The sequence below is a fragment of the Fonsecaea multimorphosa genome (genome assembly GCF_000836435.1).
Source record: "Fonsecaea multimorphosa CBS 102226 unplaced genomic scaffold supercont1.1, whole genome shotgun sequence".
Taxonomy (NCBI): domain Eukaryota; kingdom Fungi; phylum Ascomycota; class Eurotiomycetes; order Chaetothyriales; family Herpotrichiellaceae; genus Fonsecaea; species Fonsecaea multimorphosa.
Genome location: NW_015971635.1, coordinates 1,851,341 through 1,877,472, shown reverse-complemented (window position 1 = coordinate 1,877,472; position 26,132 = coordinate 1,851,341). Strand labels below are relative to the sequence as shown.

The following is a 26,132-nucleotide window of genomic DNA, read 5'->3' as shown; positions in this document are numbered from 1 at the left end:
TCTAGCAGGATGATGAACAGCTTCCTCCTCGCAGGCATCTACTGCATTATCTTCCTTTCTACGACGGCTCAAGCACTCACTCAGCAATACTGCAAACCCGTGGTAGGTTCGCCAGGTTGGCCCTCCATCTCTGACTGGCGCGCTTTGAACAATTCTGTCTCGGGTCGCCTCATCGCTCCTGTGCCTCCGGGATTGGTCTGCCAGACCAACAGTTCAGTGTACAGCGCCCAGGCATGTGGCCAGTTGCTTGCCCAGTGGGGCAATTCGTCCTTTCATGCCGATGACCCCTTCACGACCGACTACAACGATGACTCTTGCCTCCCTGATCCTCGAGCGCCATGTTCTACGGCACTCCTTCCAGCTTATGTGGTCAATGCCACCAATGCGGCTGATGTTGAAGCCGCTTGCCGGTTCGCTTACAAGACTGGGGTGAGGCTCATCGTCAAAGGAACGGGTCATGATTTTCTGGGACGGTATACACTTGACGACCTGTCAATAAAGGCCTTACCGCACTGACATCGCGAGCAGATCATCTGGCCGAAGCTCTCTCTCAATCTGGACCCACAACATCCGTGGCGTCAACGTCACGATGGGGGATCCTCGAGCGAAGCAGTACGGCGGTGTTGCTTCTGTCAAGATTGCCGCCGGCATGCGTTTTGGCGAAATCTACCAAGAAATTTCCACCTACCACCTTACCTTGGTCGGTGGTGCCGATCCCAATGTGGGCATTGGTGGCTGGATCACTGGGGCTGGACACTCTCCGATCAGCGCCTTCTATGGCTTGGGGGCAGATCAAGTCCTTGAGATGGATGTTGTCACCGCCAATGGGACACATCTGACTATCAACGAGGATTCATATCCTGGCCTCTTCTGGGCAATGCGAGGCGTAAGTCTCCTCAGGCGAGCTCCGAATATCTAAACAACAGAATATTTGACTTTCAATGTTTATGTCTAGGGCGGTAGTTCCACCTTCGCAGTCCTCCTCTCTGTCACGGTCCGAGCATATCCAGTCCTGCCTATGACAGTGTATACATTCAGCTATAACACGACTGCGAACACTGATACATTCTGGTCCCTTGTAGCATACTTTCACAACCAATTGCCCGAACTCTCCGATGCGGGTGTCATGGGTTACTACTTCATCGTGCCAAACAACAGCGCGGCACAGTCTGACCCAGGCCGTATGGGCTCGGTCGCCGGCTTCTGGTTCGCCCCAAACAAGACCGTCGAAGAAACCCGGCAAGTGTTAATGCCCATGGAACAAGCTATTCGGAACAACACATACAACTGGACGGACACGGTCTTCCTCAGCAATGTTTCTGTGCCAGTGGCCGACTTCACCAAGTTCTGGCTCGCACTGGTTACATCTCAGAGCGTAGGAATGGAAGTGAGACTGGGGTCTCGCCTCCTTGACGGGGCCGCTCTCAAGACTGACCCAGCAAAGCTGAAGAGGCTCTTCAAGCAGACAAGTTCTGTCCCGCAGTATCCGATCCTGGGTCACGTCGTGGCTGGCAAGGGTGTCAAGACCGTCAAGAACGGGATCCCCGGGGGAAGCAACTCGGTCTTGCCCGCGTGGCGCGAGGCTTACGCGCACATCGTGCTCCCACGAACGTGGGCATTTCTGAACGAGACGGCAAAGGTCGCGGTAACCACAAAACTCCGTGACGTCGAGACGGAAGCCCTCCGCGAAATGGCGCCCAACACGGGAGCGTATGTCAACGAAGCAGACCCGACTGAACCGAACTGGCAGGAGACGTTTTGGGGTTCAAACTACCCCCGACTGCTCCAGTTGAAGCGGTATTGGGATCCTAAGAGTGTGTTCTGGTGCGTGCCCTGCGTTGGTCACACGGATGGCTGGGAGGTCGTCAGTCAGGTGGGTGTGGAGGGCGCGGTGGGAGAATCTCCAGGGAGAATTTGTCGGACTACATGAAGTGCAAGTGCTGGGACTGGAGGAGAAGCTTTGGACTCTGACCAGAGACAGCCCACGGTTCTAAGAAGGAATGGGATCCTGGTTTCGCCAATGGTGGTCTCACACGACGACCGAAGGGGAACGCCGCGGACGGGGCCCTGCCCAAGCACGATAATACCACCTGCTGTCTTTCCAGATAGATAATCCCATAATGTGAATGATTGACACGTACTATTCGCGCGGACAGCGTATCCGCTGGCCATTCTATTCCTCCCGATACATACATACGTACAGATCCTCCATAGTTCCGACCTCCCTTGCACTCGCCAGCCCTGCACACCAAAAGTCCTCCTCATCACCCATTGGCCACACTAAAGGTAAGGCTGAACCACTCCAGATAAAGTTAGAGCCAAAGCCTTGCAGCCGTGCCCTTTCCGTTGCCTGCGAAAAGTAGCTTACTCCGCGAACTTTTCCATTGGCAACAGCTCCTCACTTCATCCACGAGGGCCACGCTTCCGGCACGCATATATCAACTGCTCCCTTGCACCTCTTCGCCATGGTTGTGCAAGGGCTCAAGACCGTGTCGACAGCACGGGTAAGTTCTTCTTATGCCATTTTTTCCTGCTTGTGGAATCTCCCCCCCAAATCCATCCCATACATGATCCAGAAATTCACCCCCCTAGTATCCCTTCCTCAAGCATCATCCCCAGGGCTTTTCTTTCTAAACGCAACTCGCCCACACGCATGTGAATCCCCGAACTTCTTCACTTTCTTTCCCTAACGAAAAAAAAAACACACAGAACGGTCTAGGCGCCTACATCCTCCAATGCACGCGCCTGTCCCTAACCTACTCGGACCACTGGGTGTCGTCCACGGGTCTCAAATCCCTCCTCTCCTCCCCGACCTTCTCATCCCTAACGCACCGCTTTCCCAGCGTGGAATTCCGCATCTCGCCCCGTCCCAACCGCCACCCGGTGATCAAAGCGTCGTACTGCAACGGTCGCTCCAAGGCCATCTGCGTCAAGAACATGAGCCGCGAACAAGTGCTGGAAAAAGCCGAGTTTCTGTTGGGAAACTCCGGGGAGAGGAATGTCGTGGTCAAGGGGAAGAAGGTGGTTAGTAACAATGAGAGTGTGAGGGGGATGTGGAGTCCCATGCATGGCGGGATTAAGAGGATTTGAGATTCTGGGGAATTTGGGAGCCCGGGACTTGTGGGCTTGGATAATCGAGAACCTTGTGCCTAGGAGATTTGAGCCCGCGGGGATTCGAGCCTTGTGCGATTCAAGATCAGGAGGGTTGGAGAGTGGGAATTTTGGGCGGTTGGGGACATCGGCTCATCCTTACGTCCTCTCATCGCTGGAACAGGAGGTTCGCTTCACAGAGAACCGTCCGGATCCGTCGAAAAGAGCTGAAGGGAACAAAAGGAAGAGAGAGAGAGCGTCCGGGCCGTTAAATCATGCGCAAAAGGGTAATCGCATGATATACCACGGAGCTGATTGAAGGAGAGCCAGAGAATGGGGCACAGCGATCGGACAGACAGACAGACTCCTACTGCTGAGCTCTACATCAGCTCGACGAGACGAGCGAGAGGAGAATTGTCCACAAGCTCGTGCTGGGAAAAGGCTGCGAGACTCGTTCTGGCCCCTTCGACACTCAGACCTCGCGAGCCATGGACGACCTCTGGCAGAGTCTCGAACCAATACCGACCAGCCAATTCGAAAGGCGATTGGAAGTTCAGTATCCAGTCACGACCCAAGTCACAGGCATATCAGATCGGTGCCAAGTGGGCTGACAACTCTAAGCTCGCTGGAGAAGCTGCAAATACAAAGTAAATGTGTCTAGGAAAGCGGCTTTCTGGTCCGATTGAGACGAAAGTAGGACGAGGCCTTGGGATGTGGCTGAGTTAAGGCTGAGTTAACATCACTTGATTTGCAACATATGTACAATGATTACAGATGGACTCAGAACAGCATCTGAAGAGCGCCCTGGCTGATTCACCCCTTGATATCTATGCATCAACCTCGATCGTGAACGTTGAATCATCAGTGAAAAGATTAAACTCCCCAGTCCTTCATTACAAGATTCACCTCGTCATTGGCTGGGTCGATGTCTGGCTGCATCTGCGGTGGAGGGGCCGGATCAAGCCAACTTTTGACGTGCGGTCATAGGTAGAGAGGGAACATGGCAGGCTTGGGGATGACCTTGCTGTTACAGCCATCGACAACGCATACCGTAAACGGTACCGACCTGGGCGATTCCAGTTTCTTTTCAACCTCTTTGCCTTTGGTTTTCTTTGATGTTTTCGACTTGGACCGGTTGAGGGCACATTCGCCGCAGTAAACCTAGAAATTCGATGTTAGAACAGGTTTAACATCTGAGTCGGTCCCAAGTCACTTACGTGTCCGCAGGCTTTTACCACCCAGACCTGCTGCTTGATATCCCCTTTGCCAGTCGCTAATTCATCGCCGCACATCGGACACAGTATGATATCTTCCTCTCCAAAGGTCCTGATAAAGCCTTCTTTGGCTGCTGGAGGCCCTTTGTACGGCTCAGGCACCACTTGGGGTGTTTCGGAGCTGCGGTCGAAGACGTCAATAGGACCCAGAGAAAACGCGGGTTGTCTGTAGTCCATATTGATGATGAAAGCATCGCCACCATCGTTCCCAAGTCGTCCATCATTGACCCGAGGCGGAACCACATCAAAACCATTCAAAATCCTTTCGCCATGGCCTGGACGGATATGGTGCATGTTTTCAAACATAAAATGTGTCCCCCTCCTCAGTAAATCTGGGATAAACCTGCGAGGACCGTTAAGGCCGAAATTCGTCTGGGCTGCAGCATCCTGACGCTGGGCGTGAGCAACACGCCTCTCTTCAACAAATTCGACTTCTGGGCTTGCCGAGGGGGAGAAGGTGGATTCGGGTTCGTGCGTATCCGCGTCCACCGATATTTCAAAGTCCCCCCTATCTAACTCCGACTCGTCCGTGTCTGCGAGATCGATTACCTCGGGTGTTTGTGGTCTTTGGCCAAAAGGCGGAGCACGGGTATGTTGTTCTTGTTGTCTCTGCACAGTCTCTCGTTGCCTCCGCGCAGCTTCTTGGCGTATGCGTGCATGTTCTTGTTGCTGTTGGGCTAGGTGCTGTTCGTGTGCTCGTGCGACCCAGCTACCGACAACTAGGTGTCGAGACCTTCGTTGGGGGGGCTGGCTAGATGCCTGACTCGGCAGGGAGGACTCTGAATCAGTGGAAGTGTCATCACTGTCACTATCCGCTGTGAGGTCGATCGTGACATCGGGCGGTGCAGGGGTTGCAGTTGCTCGAGGAGCCTGTGTAGACATGGCCGGTCTCCGGTAGTCAAAGCCGTCGCCCGGAAACCGTGTTCTTGATTCTGGGTATTGCGAAGTCGAGTCTGGAGAAGGTCCAGGTGTCGGTTGAGGGTTGATGCGGCGGCGCTTGAACGATGCGTGGTCGGGAGTGACACTTCGACTTTGTGATCGGGTTATTTCCGCATGAGATCTCTGTGTCCGCAGTTAGAACATTGCTTTTCAGAACCAAATCATCTGACATGTGTGCAAGTACGGTCGGTGAAGATCAGCTGAGAATGAATGAAAGTCGAGGACCTGCCTTCCGACTGGAAGATGCCGACGCCTGGGTCAGGAAACTGCTCAAAGCAATTGTGCCTGCCGGAGGCATGATCAAGGCGCCTGGGATGGCAAACTAAGGCTCTCGGGTTGAAAATATCATGTAGAAAGGAAATCGAAATCGCTGGTGGCGGTTGGGAAGTGATGTTGAGCAGTCGAGGTGGTCGAAGTCAGGTACGGGTTTAGATGTCGTCCGGGCACCAAAGCCAAACCCCTCGCCTCCCAAGACGCCAGCGAAGTGGCAACAACGGGCCGACCAAGTGTGACAGGCGAGCGCGACTTGACAGATGCAGGACAAATCGAAAGGAGCGTAGAGAGGAGAAGTGTGCAAATGCCAGCCTTGAATGTGGCCACCTGCAGTTGCAAAAGTTGGAACAAGGGCAAATGAGAACAAATAAGAATAATGAGGGAGCGTGTGGAGAGTCTTTGACCCGGTAAGTTGGAGCCGCGCTGTTCAAGTTCCAGTTTGCGAGGGTTTTTCCTGAAATCCTGGCTCGCTGGGTCATTTGCCACTGGCCATCCTTTGTTTTCTTAAAAGAGCCGCTGATAAATGGATAATCGACAAGTCCGCGTGCGCTTGGGATAGTCTCACTGGTCAATGTTGCCGCCGCTCCAAGTCACACAGTGTCTACCTACTTGCCCAGGTACCTACCTAGGTAGGTATATAGGTACCTAGGTAAGAAACAATAACACCATGCAAGCTGGCCCATTTTATTGTTTTTGTACATATCATCGCAGGCGGAACAAAGACACACCCTCTGTCGATGCAGCTGTCCCTCCTTTTCATGTGGCCCTTTCTTCTCCTTTCCTGTCCTCCCAGCAATCGCCGCCCTGGATCTGGCATCTCTGCAGTTATGGGTATCAATACTACCAGGTACCTTCCCTTCCTTCCTGTGTATACAAGGAACGTGGCAACGTCTATCCCTCTGTTGCAGCCGCCAGGGTCGTGATCACCCCTTCCTCATTGAGGGTGATTAGTCTCTGAGCATCTTGACCCCATGCGATTCGTGTCGCCGGGGTCCCTCGCTTCAGAATCTCTGACCATTCCTTTGATGCCTTGGAATAATGTTCCACTGTAACTCCGTCTTGTCCTGCCACCCCCAAGAATTGCCCAGTGTAGTCCCAGCTGATGGATTCGATCTGGCTGCCCGTCTCAATGGTCGTGATTTCGGTCGCTTTCCTCAGGTCCCAGATGGAGATTGTCGACGACTTCTCTGTCACGCCCGCCAACCATATGCCGTTTTCGGAGAAGAAGATACATCGCACTGGGCCTCCAAGATCAAACGTCGCCGCTTCCGCACCCGACTTCACATCGAATATCTTGATTTGCCCATCGACGCCACCAGCCGCCAACAAGTGTCCGTCAGGGTGGAATTGAGCACAGCGTAAACCTACATGCAATAAGCGCGCAAGCCTGGGTATGAGAAGGCAAGAGAACATACCTGAGTTACTCGGGACCTGGGTGAGGACACGGCTGGATTCAAGGTCATAGAGAATATACGTCTTGTCTTCCCCGACTGAAGCCAGAATGGTGCCACTGGGATGTAAAGCCACTCCGTTGGCCGGTCCCGCGTGGATTGAGAAGGACGAGACTTCTCGGTCCCCTTCAAACACCTTGACTGCACCTGCTGACGTTGCAACAACCGCCCTGTCATGAGCCCAGAGACCATTTGTGGCCTCTCCTTGGTTGAAGTCAAGCGTATATGATACCGTGTTCTCTGACAGCGAGTAGACTCCCGCTTTGGTGCCTGCGACTAGGACCAGATCTCCTTTCTCGTGCACGGCGAGCACCCGTCCACCAGGAAACAATGGTTTCGAGGTTGACCTCGACGTGTAAGCTGATATTGAGTCTGAGGTGGCCCATTCTTCTGGCACTGGTCGTTTTCGCCGGGTCTTCGACAAACTGGAGATCTTCGTCAGTTCCTGCACAGAGTAGATAGAGGGTACTCATACCTCTGTTGTACGTTTTCGATCTTCTCCACGACATGTTGTGGTAATGGGGCGCTGTCCACTTGCATGGCATCACCATTCGTGCTGGCTTGGGCCGCACCACTGATATTTATCTGTGCCAATGTTGCTCGTGCCTCATCCCTCTCTTTTGTAAGCTGTGCAATGACCCGTACCGCCGCATCATTTTCATACAGCGCAGTACTAAGCTCTTGCCGAGCCTGGTGAAGATTCTGTTGTAAAGTGTAGGTCTGAAGCGCCAAAGCGTCCCATTCGTTCTGGAAGAAGGAGAGCATAGCAGGAATGGAGGTCATCTGTGGAGGTCGTGGATAGACGACATTGGGACTCTTGAGGTCGATAAGGTCTTCGACGGACAGGCTCTCTCCAGTTGTGGGCTCTGTGCCATTCTCGCTGATATACGCTTCGATCAGGCGCTTTTCGTAGACATTACCTGCGGATGTTAGAGCACTTAGGCCTGAGCCACACAAATCTTGGACGCACCACTCTTGCGTGAGGCCACCGGAATCTGGGGCGCCTCTCCCGAGACTGCGATACCATTAGTTGCGACCAATTGCCCGAGGCGGACGAGAGAACCTACTTGCGCACAGCATTGTCGCAAAGGCTGCTCCAACACAGGGGATAGTAAGTTTTTAGGAGATAGGACACAGACCTCGCCTAAGGCTTGCTTCAGCGAGCATCCAAGGAGTGTGACAAAAGACCTAGAAAAAATCCACCTGCACGTACTTTTTGCTTGGTGCTCTACGGCCATGTACCAGAGCCAAAATTGTTATGGAGTTCGGCAAATCTTCCTCTTTAGGCTTCAGCCTCGTCAGGTTCAGCTTCGTCAGGTTCAGCCTCGTCAGCCTTGAACATCTCCATTGACCATCCACATCTAGCATTCGCAAACGTGCAAATCGAACATCTCTTGTATTTCTGCGGTCTAGGTGGCATGGAGTTTCGTCTTTCCTCCTTCGTTATTTCACTTCTGTCTGCCCATCATGGCGGACGCTGCCCTCCCATATCATGAGCCAGGCATCATCACAATTCTAATCCAGTCGTCTTTCCTACTGGTCTTGAACACTCTAGGGTTTGCTCTGGACCGTGTTTTCTACTGTGGCCTTGTGGGCCAGGTCCTCATTGGAATGGCATGGGGCGCACCTGGCTTGAGGCTGTTGGCCCGTCCATTTGAGGATGTGGCAGTGCAGCTCGGTCACCTTGGCTTGATCGCGATTGTCTTCGAGGGCGGGCTGGCGACTTCAGTTAAGTCACTGGGGCGCTCCATGATTCTGTCTATCTGCGTGGCCCTCACCGGGATATGTCTCCCAATGGCCCTGTCTTTCTCTCTGATGGCGATGTCCAATGCCACAAAGCTGCAAGCTTTCGCCGCTGGAGCTGCGCCATGTTCAACGAGCTTAGGTACCACCTTCAGCCTTTTTAAGACGACGAACCTAACGACGAGTCGCTTGGGCACGATCCTTACCAGTGCCGCAATGTTGGACGATGTTGCTGGGCTGATCATGGTTCAGATTATAACTAATCTGGGCTCTGGTCCCACGTCTATTTCAGCCACTATGATCATGCGCCCTGTTTGTGTCCCTTGCTTTCGCCATCGTCCTACCGGTGGTCTGCAAGCTCTTGGTAAAGTCAATTTTACCCCACTTCTCAGCCGTGTCACTTAAAGTGAACGGAAAATTCTCTTCGAGGGCACTGGACATGGAGGTAAAGCTTCCTTTCCTTTTCTCAACAGCGCTTTTGGCGACCGTGGTCACCGCGGCGAGCTACGCAGGCACATCAAACCTGTTCGCCGCTTATATGGCAGGACCTACTGTATCCTGGATAGACGAAGCTAGTGTACGGGCAGCAGGTGGCCTATCCCGAAAGAAGTGTTCACAGATGCGAAAACTTCAGAAACATACGGTCAGTGAGGCCTCCAACGTCAGGTCAGTACACTCTGGCACCGCTCGGAATGCTAGGGATATCCCTGAATCAAGCGGTGAGAAACCACAAGTCCACCACCCGTTTCTGATTCAGTCATCGAGACTGTCTTGCGAACTGACGCCGCCTCCAGAGGATCCAGAATCGGCAACGAATGTCGATCAAGATGCAGGATCAGCCGATATCCCAGACGCACTGGACGTGGAGAGCCGTAGCCTCCAGATGTACAACCACTACTATGCACCTACAGTGGAGCGCATTTTGAAACCGTTCTTCTTCGTGAGTCTCCTCCCACTCACCGGCTTTCCAGACCGCATACTTGTTTTTCGTCAGCTGCTCTCACACCTTCATGTCTAGGCATCCATCGGCTTTTCCATCCCGATCACCAAAATGTTCCGAGGCCCCGTCATCTGGCGCGGTCTAGTCTACGCAACACTGATGGCTATCGGCAAACTCTTCTGCGGCATGTGGCTTGTTCGCATCTCCAACTCGTCACCACCAGCACCGCGACCTGCTCGTCCTCCGCAGCCTGCAACATCCGACGAAAGGCGCGCCACGGATACGCAGGAGAGAAAGAAGAAGAACAAGGCTACTCCTGCCCTGCGCAACTCCCTTCCCCGTCCAAAGTCCTTATATCTCGCATCCATCCTCGGCTGCGCGATGGTCGCTCGCGACGAGATCGGATTCCTCATTTCCGCCCTTGCAGCCACGAACGGCATCTTCACGCGCATCAAAGGTGCGGCCGCGGACGGAGACCGAGATGGAGACGGGCTAGTAGTCTCGGATCTATACCTTATCGTGACATGGGCGATTCTTCTCTGCACCCTTGTCGGGCCGCTCGCTTTGGGTGTTCTGGCGAAAAGGGTCCGGAGGCTTCAAGACGAGGAGGTGCGAGATGGAGATAGCGGTCTCGGGACGAAGGAGGATCCTTGGGGTATTTGGGGAGTGAATTAGCCTCCGTCCTCTTGAGTTCTCGACGATAAATGGCCCCGATAGGAGACACCCAGACATTTCTCGAGTTTGGCCACATGGGCTAAATGAGCTGGAAGCGGGCATGTTTGCTTCTGGAAGGATTTAGCGATTTTCATATTCTCATCTATTTAAAACGAAACCTCAAGCGAGACGCCGCTCAATGCATTTCCGAACCACATTTGACCAATGAGCAAATCGCCACCTGGCTGCCCTCTTGAAGACCCATCCATACCGTCGCGGTGCCCTCTCTCTTCGTCTACATCCGCACCCTGCCTAATTCCTTCCACGTACCCGAGGATCATCTAGAGAGCAATTTCCCAACAATATCCTTCCCTTTGCCATCCCTCAGATTCTCAGCCTGTTGAGCCAGTGTATCCAACAGCCCTGTTGTTCTCCCCGTGTTCCCGCGTCTGCTCGGCTGCCCATCGAAGGTTGTTGAGTTGGAGACCTCGTCCGGCTCAACGAAGCCCTGCTGGTGGCGCCGCTGTCGCCAACTATCGTATTGTGGCAGCGGGGCGCTGCCGGCGGCGTACATATCTGCATGTTCCGGCGCATATTCGTATGCAGGCTGGTGGTTGTCATAGCCATATGGCAAGGGCGCGTAGGCGCTGTTATTTGCCGATAGAACTTGAGCGTGGCCTTGCTGCTTCTGCTGTTGCTGCAGGTCTTGTTGTGGACCGCGCCGCTCGGTGTATTGAAATTCCATTGGCACGACTTTTTCTTGCGACGGCCCTGCCTGCTGGTAAGGAACAGGGTAGTAGCTAGGGGGGGCGTCAACTTGTTGTTGGCGCGAGTAGTTGCTGTCCTGTACGGCGGCGACTGGCGCAGGGGTTGTGCGTCGGTTTTCGGCCGCTTTGGTGATCTTGTTCACGGCGTAGATGCCGGTACCGGCGATGATGGTAGTTTTGATCAAACCCATGAGGATGGCGATATTTGATGTCAAGTCAAGTCTGGAGGCGGGTACAAATGGCGGTTAATTGCGTGTCGCGGTTTGTTAAGAAAACTGTGAACTGGGCTTCTGCACGAGTTGCTTGAATAATTAAAGTGCAAGTGTGTGTATCTCTCTGATTGTCAAATATTTCCAGATTGCAGGATGTTCAGGCATTCTTATAGACTTGCATATCCCATTGCTGGAGAACAGGAGATCAGAAGGCTGGCCGAGCACACTTTTAGGCAAGCACAATCGCAAAGAGCAACCCTGTGTAGTTAGCGCAAAACAACAATACACTTTACGCGCATATCAGAAGCACTAAATGGAAGTCGACAGCATGCCTAAAGGGTCTATGGCGTGTAGACGAGGGGGTCGTTGAGGCTGTGTGAGAGGGTTTGGGCCTGAGATCGACGCGGGCTGCGCCATGGCATCAGGCAGCTGCAAAATGAACCAGTCGCTGTGCTACTCGGTCCGGCTGTATCACCTATACGCGTATTCGGCCATCGGAGGACAATTCACTCTCCATGAGCGCGTGCTGCAAAGGCAACCAGTTCGTTGAGTCTTCTTTGAAGGGTGAGGCTCAGACCTGAGTGCGTTACGAGGCAGCTGGTGAATGGCTGGTCACATTTGCTCGAGGGACTTCGGAGCAATGGGGGACAGATTTTCCAGTTCCGACGCAATATTGCACTATTCCCATTCTGGATTTTCTCTCGAATATCAAACACAGCAGCTGCTACAGCTTGTTCCTCCGGCAGCGTGCGAATCTCTTCGTTTGGGAACAGGAGAACTGTCTGTTAGACCACTTCGCTTCCTAGGTGCAATTGTAAAACTTGATGTGCACTCTTTCACCTGTAATGAGCGAATCGCAACAGAGTCAACACAACCTTCAGTACAAGACACTGTTTTTGGGGATAACATCCTCTTCATTGCCCGTGATCTGGGAGAGCTTAAGACTGAAGTTACAGTTGGCATGGACATCATTCGGCATGCTGTACTCCTCGCAGCACTTGTAACTCCCACCAGCAGAGCCATACCCGAGAGGTCAAGTCTCTGATTGTGGAGAAGTGTCGCAGTCCTTGGCCGTATCCCTGCGCCTCTTTCCTTCTCGGAATTGGATTTCTCCACCAAGTCGTTACTGCCTCTTCTTACAACAATTGGTTTGACCCTTTCAAAGGCTGCCACAGGCTCAAACATGATTCCACTGGTCATGGACATCTTGTTGGGAACGAGACCAGCCGTGATTCATCTGACGGCAGCAGTTGATTTTCCAGCTGTCCTTTAACTCCAAACCTATAGAGCCCTGGCCAGACTTGACTCTGGATACCGAGAGAGCAGTGGAAAAGCGGGTTGGGTAAGCTGATGTTGTTGTCGTTGACCACCACCGCAAATCAAACTTCACTCGCGACCAACATCACAATACCGCATGGGGCGTTTGTCAGTGCCGATATAGTCAAGATCAAGACGAATATCTCCCTGTCGAGACCGGAACATTGAGAGACGTCGCGTCTGCGAAAACCGGAGGTCGAAGCGACCATCTTGGGAAAACCACTCTGCGTTGGTGTTTATTTTCCATCCCTACCGATAACATCTGCCGTTGATCGTCCTTCTTGCCCATAACCCATACCTGCAAACAAAACGTGTATCGGGTCAAAAGGTGTCTATATTTTGTCGTCTATCCCGCCGGTCGTGGACAAACTGGATATTAGAAATGGAAAATCGGTTGTCTACGAGTCGTGTTACTCCCAGGTGATCAACCAATCATGCTTCCAGGCGACGGGATTTCTAGCAAGCCTCGCCAGGCAGAAGCATTTCCATCGTTCTCTGATGTAATCAACAGCCCTGCATTGGTCGTCATGACCTTTCAAGAAGGATCGAATCTCTTCAACGAAGGCTTACCCTAATTACTGATCTGCAAGCAGTGGCACTGGGTGAGTGACGCATTCCCGCTCTACCTACGAGCTGCATACTGGATCCGGCCTAGTCAATCATGCCCCGTCTGCAGATCATTCGGAGCTGGCTTATACGAGTCCCAATAATCTTGACCCCTCGATCTTCGAGATATGCGGCTTGCCTAACAACTTCTACAGCGATTGTTTTACCAGGCGGGAGGCCTATCCCCGAAGGCGGAGGCCGATAACGGCTTTGGACACATCTATCTTCTGGCACAGGTTCACAGCAGTGGCGCACAACGCCGAGTTTGTCCTTTGAAATGCGCCTTCCGGACTTACTCGAGACCGATCTCCTGAGCGTCCATGTAGGCGTGTGTCCCCAGGCTGACAAAAGAACGCTGAAAGAACGACAGAGCCTCGGCCACTGATTGTACGAGACAAAAGCATAGAGATTTCCTGCTCCTTCACTCTAGCCAGGTCTCCAAATAACCGCTGCACATTCACCTTCACCCTAGTTCCGGGCATTATAACAATGGTGTACTGCGGAAAGCCGTCCAAAGGCTGCGACTATTGCCGCAAGAAGCGACTGAGGGTAAGGTCTTTCTGGATATCGCCTGTAGATCCAAGGCACTAACATCGAGGGGTATGTGCTAATAAGGAAACCAGTGCGATCAAAAGCGGCCCGGATGCGGACAGTGTCGAAATGCTTCTCGAGCCTGTCCTGGCTATCGCAACCAACTAGATCTCATGTTCCGTGATGAAAGCGATCGAGTGGAACAGAAGTATCGAGTGACAGCAGTCCTAGACGCAGATGCCGATGCAGCTGTGGACACCAGCAGTGGAAAAACCAGCGAATCCAGCAAGCACGATTCTGCAGCAACTACCAGTATATCTTCGCTGGACCTTCGAGCCACTGAGAAAGACCTATTACCAATCATCGCGGACAACATGTCCAGCCAGATCTCGAACCAGAGGAAACTGGCCTCGCTGGACCGCCCTTCTCAAGCACTGAGCCAAGCTCTTCCCGAGATCGCAATAGCATTCTTCCTGACGCAATATATCCCCGGCAGTCATTTCGAATACCTCCCTCTTCTTTATAACACTGCAAAGCCTCCCTCCCTTCTGACAAGCATTGTTGAGGCTGTGTCTCTCGCAAGTCTTAGTCATGCGACTCGGAGGCGTGAACTCATGGCTCTAGCCCGACAGAGATATTCACGGAGCCTTGTTGAAACAAACACTGCGCTTCAAGACCCGTATGGCTGCCGTCAGGATGCAACGCTGGCGTCTGTACTGCTCCTCGCTCATTTCGAAACTCTTGCGAGCGAAGACACCATTGGCGTCGAAGACGTTGCGTTGGCACATGCCAGTGCAAGATACTCGCCTTCTGCGAGCTGGGACCGGCATGTGCAAGGAGCGGTATCCCTTGTCAGCCTTCGTCCCAAACCTGACCTCGAAAAGTCTCTGAGCGTTCGGCTCCACCAACACGTCAACGCAATAGCCCGGTACAGCAGCATACAACGCCGCGCCCGATTACCCGCCGAGATCTCGTCCTGGGGGTTTACCATGGGCTTACGCAGAGATCGAGAAGACCCGAATCGACGGTTTATGGTGATTGTCGATGACTTCACGGAACTTCGCGCAAGCATCCACGAGGGGTCGCTAACCGACCCGTTTGAAATTATCGAACAAGCGAAGGCCATCGACGCGCATACTGCATTGGTCGCCAGAGGTTTTCCTTCGGCTTGGGCGTATGATGTCGTGGTCACCAGCAGCCAGATGGAGGGGCTATACAAGAATAAATATCATCTCTACCCAAGTCATTACTCCGCGCAGCTGTGGAACGAAGTTCGAATGACCAGAATTGCTCTCAATGAGATCATCTTCGTTTATGTGGACAAGGCTCGCCGGCAGGACCGTTTCGATGACGAAGGGGACGACTTACTTAAAGCATTGCGTGCGCGGTGTGTGCGCGTCATTGAGCAAATGGCAACCGAGATATGCCAGTCCTCGACGTCGTTTCTACAGAAGCCACACTGTCTCGCGCCCTCAAAAGGCGCCGGATCGCCGTCCAATCTATCAATTGCAAGCGCCTACTTCCTCATATGGCCTCTGTTCAGTGCGGCCCGAGCTTCCATAGTGGCGGGCGGATCCTTCAAGGAATTTGTGATTGGCCAACTGAATTTCATCGCGAGAGAAATGAATATTCCTCAGGCGCAAAAGGCGTCCCTGATGTTGGAACAGGGTGTTGTACATGAGGACTGGCTGCATATGCTGCATTTATTTTGATCTCCGATTTCACAAAGGTGTTTGCCCCATCCGGTGTTGCACAATCCTTGTCACGCAGCATGGAATGTATACAGCATCACCCTGCTTCAACGAAAACACCGGTCGTCTTGCATGGTGGTCATGCTGAAACGAAAGTGCGACTCCTAGACAACCTCATCATCTCAGGCCACGGCATACCTTGTCAGAGCTTCGACGCCGCAGTAACAAGCGTATAACGCTCGCTCTCGACTGGCCCCTTCAAAGAAGCAAGTCTTGGCTCGCTCGTCCCTGCATTGTTCGGCACCGGTGGTTGCCGGCATGGCAGGGCCGAACTAACAGCACACTCTTACCGATATCCATCATCGTGAAGATAACCTGTGGGATTTCCGTTGTTCCTCAGGAGGTACCGCAATTGGTTTGATTGGTAGGGCGGTCACTGTGGTCAAGGAAAGTTGACCGGCAGCGTCTTGTTGTCTCCAAAGGCCCCAGAAAATTGTTCTGAATTGTAATGGAATCACAGTCGCTGTGATAGTCTCCAAAGTTTGTCGTCGTCACGCTCGTTGAAAAGCTATCTGGGTTCATCGTACCCAGTGACAGTTCCTTAAAACTTTGCTTTAAGGGGTAAGTACGGGTCCAACCAACGTAAGGGCCGTGGTTAAGAATGTCCATGGTAACGCCTCAGGCGTCGTTTTTGGTCGTTACGGGCCTAATATATATACCGGTGGCAGCTGATCCCGCTGCAACTGCGCACATTCCCACATTTTGCAAGGCATAGCTTTCCGTCCTGTTCTGGTGGTACAAATTCCCTGTTTTGTTCATTCCCTGAGTTCAGTTCTCACTTCCCATTGAACATCCTTCCTGATCATGTATCGTTGGCTTTCGTCGCTGTTGATACTTGTCGTTTCTCCATTCGATCCCCGAACACCGCCGGACCACTGCACCGTGGTTGAGGCTGCAGGTGCACCGCCAAGCTGTTCCGCCGTCATGGCTTTGGCCTGGCCGTAGAACTCGTCCCGGTCGTCGTTCATCGACGGCATCGCAGCACTCTTGTTCTTGGATCTCAGCATGGACAATTGAAACCCCTTGGAGTCTTGTCCATGTGCGCGGCTGCCCGTGCCACTGCCATAACCATATCCGTGGCTTGTGGCATGCATACCACCGAACCCGGTGCTCAAGCTCTTCAGAAAATTGTGGAAAATGGGCATAGTGGCCGAAACCAGCGAGTAAGACAGCTCGCTTTGTGTCCATGCAGCAAAGGTAGCTTCGCGCAGCAAGGGATTCGTTGTATAGCCACTTTGACTGAAGGTGTGCAGTCGGAACGCAATGAAGATAATCAGACTTCACTTGTGTCAGCGATCGTTTGGAAGGTCGAGGAAGGGGCTGAGGACTTACAACAGGCGGATACCGAAAATTGACAGAACCGTCATTTTGCTCGATACTGATGTCTGCAGGTCGTGCACTAGGTAGGCGACCAAGCAGATAATCCCAACCTCGGTCACGATATCGAGCACCCCAATGACTTGCCAACGTCGAAACTGGATTTCGTGTATGAGCGTTTGAGCACTTCCAGAAGGCACTGGGTTACGGATTGAGCTTACCACTCCAGGACACTTTTGATTGACGGTCAACCACGCATGTGAAAGATCGCACTGGAATGCTATGGCCAGAAAGGATCCCACTGTCCAGAGGCCCAGAATTCCCATGGCTATGTTGAAGACCAGCCTGTGCTGCTTCATGCGCGAGATGCGGTGCAGGAAGGACACGATGGAGATCTTGGAGAGACCGATAATGATGATGAAAAAGAGATTGCCGGCGTAGGTCATCTTCTGGATCTCATGCTGCCTCTCCAGGGATACCAGATGCAGTGCCTTCCCCAGGCCTTTCGAGCATGCTCCCAGGACGATGGACGACTGGATGATGGCTAACAGACTGCCCGCATAGAACAAATAGTCGTCTAGCCCGATGCCATGGCTAATGGTGGTACGAACCACGGTTCTAATGCCCGCGAAGAACAGTATACAGGCCAACCCAAATGCCGTCGAGATCAATATATATGCTTCGTGGTCGTCGGGCGTTACCACTGCGAATGGAGGAGACTGCCCTGCGGGAACTGTGATGCTCGATTGCGAGCTCATGGTGAGCACTCTGCCCACCAGCGGGCACGATCAACAAATTGCGAACTCAATGTCGTTGTTCTTCAGCACGCGGCACGAAGTTTCCTGCTGATGGTGTCTTGCAAGAGGGAAGTGGCCAGTGCGGCGATCAATACACGGGCTTATACTATGGCGGAGATGCCGTTTGTCAAATGTATTATTTGAGTTTCGGTGAGTACCACTCTTCTATCTCTTATCATGGATGGAATAGGAGAAAAGAGGGAATTCTATATCCGGGGCTACGGGACATGGGCCGTCGCTGAAGTTAGCCCCTTAGCGAGTGCAAGACGTCGAGGTACAAATAGCATGCTCTCAGGAACTCATTGGTTTCCTCACGCCACTGGGACGTCGCCAGTCTTCAGGAGGAAAAGATCTGCAGAACCGTCGCTCCGAAGCAGTTACAAGCCCCGATCCTACGAGCCTGCGGTGGAGATGAGGACTCGCCGGGGACGCACGGGCGGCCCAGCCCATGTTATTTGGTAATACCACTAAAAGTCCAAGCCGAGCACTCCGTGCATCTCTACACGTACCTGGTCCGGTATGGTGCAATAATGATTCGTCACAGCAAGGGCCCAGATCTCCTGGATGTTTCTGCTTGGAGAGAAACGAAGGAGCGAGCACTGGGAGCTACTCATCCTCCTACGCCAACTCCTTCTACTACTCATAGGGAAGGCGTACCTGTGTTGGTCTTCCACTCTCTGTTTCTGCGCATCTATCAGAAAGCCCTGCTGGGTATTCTCCGTACCAACCTGCGTGCCATCATCTTAACTTTCTGGGATCAACAGTGACCGATCGAAATTCTCTGCTTTGCCTTTCCTGAAGGCGCAATTATGGATTCGGTACTGGTAAGTACTGCCTACTCCGTCCAAGCCGCTAAATTCCCCCTTTAATTGCCAATCCTAGGGTACAAGGATTGGTAGCTAGTTCGACATGGTTGATTCGAAGAAAGGGTCTGGAAGATGTCTCCAGCAATGGAGACCAATATTGCCGCTAATCATGCAACTCTTCTCACCCCACCGCAAAGTCGAAGGTCGCATTGATTTCAAGCCCCTAGGCAGCGGTCATGTCCTAAAAAGTCCAAGCGAAGGGGTCAGAACGTGGCGGAGAGGGGTCTCTACCACCAAGGTACGGAGCAGGTACTGCATAAGGGAGCAACTAGGTTAGTAGGTAAGTCAATGGAGCATTGGTGGCATCTCGCCTGGACGAGCAGCAGTACCGAATAGTGGTGGCAGTGGCCACCACGCTTGCGAAGTACCTAGTCTGCCACATGGCAACGACTTCTGTCGGTCCTGCTCCCAATTTCTTACCCTCTTACCCTCCTTCCACATATTCATTTCTGCCTCTTTCAAGTTTGCAAAGGATCAAGGGCCACCCAGTATCATAGACATCGACAGCCATGGCTTCCTTCCACCTTGACAGCAAGCAATTGAAAAATGTCGATGTCTCGGATGCGCCAGGCTCGCCTCCAGACGGCGTAGACGATGCCGTCTTCGACGACGGCCTCAGCCATGTCGCCGAGAAGTTCAGAGGCACGTCGGCGGACAAGCGAGACATGATGGTTATGGGCAAGAAGCAGGTGCTACGTGTAAGGGAAACGGCTTGCTCAGTTTGGGCCGTTCGTTGTCGCTGATCCGGCTCTATAGCGAAACTTCAGCTTCATCACTATGCTCGGGTTTGCCTCGACCTGCATTGCCAGCTGGGAGGGTATTCTAACGTACGATATCCCCGTTGCCTTTGGTGTACGACTTCTTGTGATCTGACAACGTCTAGGTACCTTGGCTTCGTCTTGACTGACGGCGGCCTTCCCCTTCTCTTCTGGGGCTTTATTGCATGTGCTATTGGACAGACTCTTGTTTATGCCAGTGTGGCGGAAATGGCTTCAATGTGAGTGGAGGACAGACCATGTCGAATGTGTAGGACCCTTCCCCCGCTAATGATCTTGCTCCCAGGTCACCTACAGCTGGAGGTCAATATCACTGGGTGTCAGAGTTCGCACCTCAACGCATGCGAAAGGTCCTCAGCTATTATTCTGGTAAGTGGTCATGTCTTTCATCCCGTGGTTCAGCACTAACAACTTATATAGGTTGGCTTACTGCCATTGGCTGGCAGGTGTACAATGCCAGTGTCTGTTTCTTGGTCGGCACCATGATTCAGGGATTGATTGTCCTGAACGACCCGACATACATCTACAAGAGATGGCATGGAACTCTGTTGTCCATGTCCACCACCGTGTTCTGTATCTCTTTCAACACCGTCCTGGCGTCGCGGTTACCAATTATAGGTATACAAAGATTCTCCCGACGGCGAAGAGAGACCGTTTGAGCTGACTTGTTCGCAGAGGGTATGGTGTTGATCCTTCATGTCGTGGGTTTCTTTGCCATCGTCATCACACTCTGGGTTATGGCTCCTCGCGCCGATGCGCACACCGCTTTGCTTGACTTCACCAATAACGGCGGCTGGTCGAGCGATGGACTATCGGCAATGATTGGTCTGCTGGCGCCAATGGCTGTGTTGGTTGGATACGACTGTTCCGTTCACATGTGTAAGCAGTCTCGTGTCTTTCTGCAGACGCGATCTTCTGTCAATTGCACCTGAGCTAATGGTTTCCTGCAGCCGAAGAAATCAAGGATGCCTCTGTCACCCTCCCTCGCGCCATCATGGGCTCTGTCACGGTCAACATTACTCTGGTGTTCGTCGTGGTAACGACTCTTTGCTTCACCACCGGCGACCAGACTGCGGCCGCCCTGTCCGCCACCGGCTACCCATTTATTCAGGTGTTTTACGGCGCCACCAATTCGCTCGCCGGCACAAACGTCCTGACTGCCATCATCATCGTCATGATGGCCGCGTGCGCTGTGTCGGAAGTGGCTGCGGCGTCGCGCCAGATCTGGGCTTTTGCTCGCGACGGCGGCCTGCCTGCATCGCCCTGGCTTTCCAGGATCTCTCCCGGCTGGAACATCCCCCTGCCCGCCGTCACGGTGACGCTTTTGGTCTCTGCCCTGATCTCGCTGATCAACATCGGCTCGACTGTCGCCCTCAACGCCATTACCTCGCTGGGCGCCATTGCCACTTTGATCTCGTACTTTCTCACCATCAGCTGCGTCCTCTACCGCCGCCTCACGGGGCCCGAGCTCCCTCCCAGGCGGTGGTCACTCGGACGATGGGGTCTTGCTATCAACGTCTCGGCTCTGCTGTTCCTGATCCCCTTGATCTTCTTCCTGAGTTGGCCCCTGGTAACCCCCGTGACGGCCACGACCATGAACTGGTCGAGCACCATGCTGGGCGGCTCCTTGATCATTGCCACCGCATACTATGTCGTGTGGGGCAAGACTTCATACGTGCCACCGGTCGTCCACGTGAAGCGCGACATGTGAAAAAGGCTACAGCAAATAGGGGAAGAGCAATTTTTTCGATCCGGTTTTTGGAGATTTGGTTTGTTCGGGAGTCTAATCTCCCATCACAAAAAATGCCGGGCTATCCGCAAAAACTTATCTTGTATAGACTTTACGGCTTGCATTTCGGGGCGTGAGTGTTATGCATGGAGGTGGTTATCTGAATCCTCCAACTCCAACCTGCTAGAGATTTGGTGTTGGACCTTGTTTCAACTTCCAGGCTACTGACCCGACTCGACTCGACTCAATCCGAGAGAAGGGGCAAAAGAGAAGTCGTACGGAGTGAATAACTTTGTATCAGGACGAGACCTAGATGGTAGCTGGTTCCAATGATCAGAAAGCTAGCAGACAAGACGGGACTGGACGCCTCTCGAATAACTACTCGTAACCATATGTACACACACGTTCGTTGTATATATAAGGTTTCCTCGCCTACACTCGGTGCGGGAGAAAAAGGCACTGGTCAAAAATAGGGAGAATTGGCACACACTCAGGTTCCAAGTCCACTTCTCAAGTAATATATTGTATTCAAGCGGGTACTAGTGAACCCCGTCGGATGCCTGGGGTGGCCGTCACCAGTACCTCGTATATTTGCCCTTGTACGGAACTTTGATATATATATACAGTCCCATTGTGAGATCTCCATAATCTCCTCAAGCACCTGGCTCTGCTAGGTAACCCCCAGGGCGTATAAAACCCATGCATCCCATTGCACAAAGAGCGGACCTTTTTGTTAAAAAGGGATTAGACGTTCGTCTCCGCCCCCGGGCTGGTCAACTCGAACTCTTTTTTTCTTCTCTCTTCCCTTTTGCGTGTCCTTTCTACCGGGGGGACCAGCGCCTTGCGGGTTTTCCGTCCGTTCGTTCGCTCGTTCGTTCGCTGCTGGTGGTGGTGGTGGTGGTGGTGGTGGTGGTGGTGGTTGGAGGGTCAAAGGTCAAATGTCAAAGGTCAAAGAGTCAAGGAAAAGTATGGAGAGACACTCTCCCCTGGATACACACACGAAGTGTATATATATATATATATATATATATATATATATACATACCTAGGTGCATTGACATAGCAGGTGGGGCCCATCGAAGCCAGGGCTAAGATCCCCCTTTTCGCTACAAGCCCGAGCTTGTCAAGTGAGGTATGAAAAAAGAGGACTTGTTGTGGGAAAGGGTCTTGGTGTTATATCGGTGTCGTATATTCGGCTGGTTGGACTGTCGAGTAGCTTGTGGAGAGCAGTGGGTGTAATGAACGTGCAAGTATAAGTACAAGTAAAAGAAGTCGAGAGGAGCAAGGACATGATATGAAATGGGGTCAAATGAAGAGGGAAAAGAAAGAAAGGGATAAATGCACAGGGCTAGAAGAGCAAGGTAGGCCTGGGCCCAATGATTCTTTTTGTTCCCCTTTGAGCGGCTTGACTGTGGATCGATGAGCATGCTCAATCTCTCCCTCTTCTTCCCCGCCCTCTCTCATTCATTCTGTCACTCACTTACTTCGGGGCAATGGCGTCGAGTGAAGCATTGGACTTCCCTCTCGCTCGTCTTTGGCGAAACAGGCTACGTCCCTGTCACTGACTCTCAATCTCGTCTCCCGAGTGAGTCCACATAACCGAGCCGCCCTTGATGCCTCGAAGTTTCAGCGGATTGGTCTTGTCGATTCGGACGACCTTCTTGCCCTCGTCGTCATCCTCAATTTCAACCGTTGACACGTTCCCGACCAGATGGCGGAACCCGCATCTCTGATAGAACGGCTCGGTGCCCTGGGCTCCGATCACCACCGCGGGAAGTCCATCCTTCTTGGCCCTCTCCAGCCCCCAGGCCACCATTTTCTGGCCGATGCCCCGGCCTTGGTAACTGGGGTGGACACCGAGCGTCGACAGCTCCCAGTGGTTGGCCCGCCAGGGTGGATTGTTGAAGAAGTGCTCGGAAAAGGGTCCGATGCGGTATGCAAAGTTCCATTTGTTCAACGGGTTGGGGTCGGAGAGCGAGGGCACGGCTATGGAGCGGTTGGGAATGAGGAGGCGATAGAAGCTGTAGAAAAGTCCGATGAATGGAGATATCAGTCTTCCTATGTAGACCAACACTCTGTCAGCGATCCTGCATCAGATCTATGTGTGTATGCATGTATGCTGGGTAGGTCGCACGACGTGGTCTGGGTACATCAATATCCATCCATCCTGGAGCGGCCCATGTTGCACAACTTCACTCTGCAAGATGACTTCAAGTGTCTCACAAGTGGTACATACGCCGTCTCTCACTCTCCCGATGGAGGAAGAGGGCATGCATCAGCTTGATCCTGAACCCATGTCCAGACTCACCGGTGTGAACATGTAGGTAGTCAGAAGCATCAATTCATGTACTCACTTGGATCCCACCATCTCACCAAACCCCAAAGTCGATCTGAGCCTTTACCCTCGCGACCCCATTCCGCAGCACCGGTAATAATCTCTCCAGACTTCTGAGATGGGTCCTTTTCATAGCTGACGAGCCATATCTTGTTGTAATCCCACCAGTTCTTGACAACTTTCTGCTTCCACACAAAGACATAGTCGTCTGGGAATTGTTTCCGGTAAGGGAAGATGCAGTCGTTCAACTCCTCGTCGTAGAAAGCGGCGGCCAGGATCTTGGAGACGGCATCGAGATCCGAATACCTTGCCAGGCGGATAGGCATGTTGCTGAGGCCTTTTTTGGGAGCGGAACAATCGTAATACGACCAAAGGGATTGGTGGCAAGGATAGATGATCTGGCCCCCACTCTCTGGCACGGTTGCACAGGCAAAATATCTTCGTACAGTATTATTCCACCGTACAACAATCCTTCAGATGGCGAAACGAAAGGATCTGTCGGGCGATCAGGTAGCTGTCTGCCGTTTCCTAGGTACAGATCTACATACAGCGCGGAAGGAAGCACTCAAAAACCGTCCCTCGTGCGTCGCTTCTTTGGTTCACTGGGTTTTTGCCCACGCACGGTTACCCACACGTGGATAGGATTATCCCTGAAAGGAACCACGGGTACTCGGTACAGGAGAAAAGGGGACAAGCGAAAAGAACCCGCCGACAACGTGGGAGGCGAACTACTGACTCAGGTACATGAACTTAGAAAGACAGTTCAACGTAGCGTGAGATATAGGAGATCAGACCAGACCGACAAGTATCCACTACTTGCGCCCCTGAACCAAAGAGATCGTTAAGTCGAGCAATAAATGTGTCACGGGTTTTTCTTTCCGCGGCGGTGGCATTGTTGAGGCTGTCCTCTGTACGAGGTACGAACAAGTCTTATAAAGGACCTAGAAGTTTGGACTCGAGAGTCTTGGTAACTTCGCTTGCACGAAAAGAGTCGAGACCAGACCCATTCATCCACAGTATTAGGAGCTATTGACTTCGCGAGTACCTAGGGAGTACTCGCGGTTGTAGAAGGTTGAGCATCAGCATTGATCGGGGCAAGCGTCAGGGACAAACGGCACGTCGACATCCGACAAGACATTTGGTGCATAACACAGACTGCACGACCATTGGGCAACCATCTAAGCGAGCTGGGTCCTCATAGTTCGTGGTAGTTGTGGTTTGCGAAGGACAGCAGTGCTTGCGCAAGAGCAGGGAAGAAAAACGTGCGGGAAGGATGCCAGCATGGACCCAGCTGGTGTTCGTAGACGCAGGTATTTCGAGTAGGTAAAATGAAAAGAAAAAGTTGGCTTTGCAACATTGGTGGCACCTTGCAGGAAGGTCCTCGATGCCTTGATAAGAAGTGATCAGCAGAAGAAGTGGGCAGGGTTGAGCAAAGAGCCAGCAGACAGAACACGGCCAGGATGAGGGGCCAAAGTCAGTGGAGTGAAAGGAATGATTTGAAAAGAACCGGGGTATACGCAAAGGCCCACGAAGCAAGGGAGCTCCCAGAAGAGACACGGTAAGAGGCGATCCCTAGGGCTCCTCCCGAAATTGCATGAATCTGAATCAATATCATCGATTGGCCAATGGTGTTGGTGCTTGCTGAAGACCCAGAGTGGGGAGATGGTGCTCGTAGGTAGTACTACCTACAGTAGTTGACAATTCATGGTTTACCCGACCAGGAAACACGCCAGTACTCGTTGTTCTGGCCAAAGAAGCGGTGTAAGGGTGGTGGCCAACGCATCTTCCCATTCTTGCATATACTCGGGAACTCTTTTGAGCAATATGGTGGTGGCAATCGGGGAACAGGATCTGCCCTGACTTGTTTTCCCGTAGCGTCGATGTGCATCCCGACTTGTAACTTCGCTCAAGTAGACGGCCTGAAAGAGGACAGAGGCACTAAAAGGTGGCTTGACACTAACATCGCAAGGGTTGGTTCCGAAAAGCTTTTTCCGCAGGCCCGCTTGTCTGCCGGGGAATGGGGCCTCTTGCAGCTTGCATGCTTAGATGCAGCATTAGGTGCAGCGCGATGAGAGACGATGTGAGGCAGTGGGGTGGAATGAGGACTGGAGGCGAGTGGTCTGCGAACTGGAATCGACCCCTGCAAAGGCCCTTTGTTAGCAGCAGACTCTGCCGAATGCCACCCACCGTACAGACCAAGTAAGGATCACCGTCGTCAGGTTACTGCCAGAGACAGGAAGTGGAGGGTGTTGTGAAGATGAAGATGAGAAGATGAACAAAGTGGCTGCATCTGTGCATGACTGTATGCCCGAGTGTGAGAGGGTGTGAGTGAGGTTGCGTCAGTGGCAGTACCGCAGGTGGTCAGTGGGTGTCTGTGTGACGGCTCTCTGTCCTCCGTACCGCCATAGTGTACACGATTCTACCTAGTATTTTCTACAGCCGCTACTCACACAAACATGCCACAGCAGTTACACACACTCCATATTTGGGGATATTCTTGTTTTCACGTCGTTCGTGGGAGCCAGGAAAGTCGGAACGACCCCAAAGATCTCAAGCCTAGCGCAACCACCCGGGGTATCGATCCATCAATTCATCCAAAAGAGACCCAATCTGTATCCAAAGCCCCTCCATAATAGCCCGTAGTCAACATTGATACAAACCATTTTGCAATGGACCCCTTTTCTTGTAACACCTCTCGTGCTGGCCCGTGATCCACGTTGATATATCCATCCGGTCCAGTTGAAACCCCTCCCCGTAAGAGCAG

At 52.6% G+C, this 26,132-nt stretch overlaps 10 protein-coding genes across 10 annotated transcripts; 5 read left to right on the top strand and 5 right to left on the bottom strand.

The window, feature by feature from the left end:
* Positions 1–9: 9 nt before the first annotated feature.
* Positions 10–1,930, top strand: Z520_00699 (uncharacterized protein; the record flags this gene model as incomplete). The annotated part of the gene is made up of 3 exons (XM_016771219.1): positions 10–473; positions 526–886; positions 956–1,930. 3 exons carry the CDS (start codon positions 10–12, stop codon positions 1,928–1,930), a joined length of 1,800 nt encoding a protein of 599 aa, XP_016638129.1.
* A 535-nt stretch (positions 1,931–2,465) lies between these two features.
* Positions 2,466–3,090, top strand: Z520_00698 (uncharacterized protein; the record flags this gene model as incomplete). Its single annotated transcript, XM_016771218.1, has 2 exons — positions 2,466–2,504; positions 2,710–3,090. The coding sequence occupies 2 exons, from the start codon at positions 2,466–2,468 to the stop codon at positions 3,088–3,090; spliced, it is 420 nt and encodes a 139-aa protein (XP_016638128.1).
* Positions 3,091–4,071: 981 nt separating this feature from the next.
* Z520_00697 (uncharacterized protein) lies at positions 4,072–5,246 on the bottom strand (the record flags this gene model as incomplete). The annotated part of the gene is made up of 2 exons (XM_016771217.1): positions 4,072–4,251; positions 4,308–5,246. 2 exons carry the CDS (start codon positions 5,244–5,246, stop codon positions 4,072–4,074), a joined length of 1,119 nt encoding a protein of 372 aa, XP_016638127.1.
* Positions 5,247–6,467: 1,221 nt separating this feature from the next.
* Positions 6,468–8,107, bottom strand: Z520_00696 (uncharacterized protein; the record flags this gene model as incomplete). The annotated part of the gene is made up of 5 exons (XM_016771216.1): positions 6,468–6,940; positions 6,992–7,452; positions 7,503–7,947; positions 7,998–8,042; positions 8,095–8,107. 5 exons carry the CDS (start codon positions 8,105–8,107, stop codon positions 6,468–6,470), a joined length of 1,437 nt encoding a protein of 478 aa, XP_016638126.1.
* A 387-nt stretch (positions 8,108–8,494) lies between these two features.
* Z520_00695 (uncharacterized protein) lies at positions 8,495–10,385 on the top strand (the record flags this gene model as incomplete). The annotated part of the gene is made up of 3 exons (XM_016771215.1): positions 8,495–9,134; positions 9,244–9,710; positions 9,789–10,385. The coding sequence occupies 3 exons, from the start codon at positions 8,495–8,497 to the stop codon at positions 10,383–10,385; spliced, it is 1,704 nt and encodes a 567-aa protein (XP_016638125.1).
* A 316-nt stretch (positions 10,386–10,701) lies between these two features.
* On the bottom strand, positions 10,702–11,322 carry Z520_00694 (uncharacterized protein; the record flags this gene model as incomplete). The annotated part of the gene is made up of 1 exon (XM_016771214.1): positions 10,702–11,322. One exon carries the CDS (start codon positions 11,320–11,322, stop codon positions 10,702–10,704), a length of 621 nt encoding a protein of 206 aa, XP_016638124.1.
* Positions 11,323–13,755: 2,433 nt separating this feature from the next.
* Positions 13,756–15,509, top strand: Z520_00693 (uncharacterized protein; the record flags this gene model as incomplete). Its single annotated transcript, XM_016771213.1, has 2 exons — positions 13,756–13,815; positions 13,890–15,509. 2 exons carry the CDS (start codon positions 13,756–13,758, stop codon positions 15,507–15,509), a joined length of 1,680 nt encoding a protein of 559 aa, XP_016638123.1.
* A 794-nt stretch (positions 15,510–16,303) lies between these two features.
* Z520_00692 (uncharacterized protein) lies at positions 16,304–17,623 on the bottom strand (the record flags this gene model as incomplete). The annotated part of the gene is made up of 3 exons (XM_016771212.1): positions 16,304–16,826; positions 16,881–17,023; positions 17,087–17,623. 3 exons carry the CDS (start codon positions 17,621–17,623, stop codon positions 16,304–16,306), a joined length of 1,203 nt encoding a protein of 400 aa, XP_016638122.1.
* A 1,414-nt stretch (positions 17,624–19,037) lies between these two features.
* Z520_00691 (uncharacterized protein) lies at positions 19,038–21,015 on the top strand (the record flags this gene model as incomplete). Its single annotated transcript, XM_016771211.1, has 7 exons — positions 19,038–19,226; positions 19,285–19,355; positions 19,412–19,525; positions 19,591–19,673; positions 19,725–19,922; positions 19,980–20,183; positions 20,255–21,015. The coding sequence occupies 7 exons, from the start codon at positions 19,038–19,040 to the stop codon at positions 21,013–21,015; spliced, it is 1,620 nt and encodes a 539-aa protein (XP_016638121.1).
* A 1,576-nt stretch (positions 21,016–22,591) lies between these two features.
* On the bottom strand, positions 22,592–23,694 carry Z520_00690 (uncharacterized protein; the record flags this gene model as incomplete). Its single annotated transcript, XM_016771210.1, has 2 exons — positions 22,592–23,091; positions 23,388–23,694. The coding sequence occupies 2 exons, from the start codon at positions 23,692–23,694 to the stop codon at positions 22,592–22,594; spliced, it is 807 nt and encodes a 268-aa protein (XP_016638120.1).
* Positions 23,695–26,132: the final 2,438 nt, after the last annotated feature.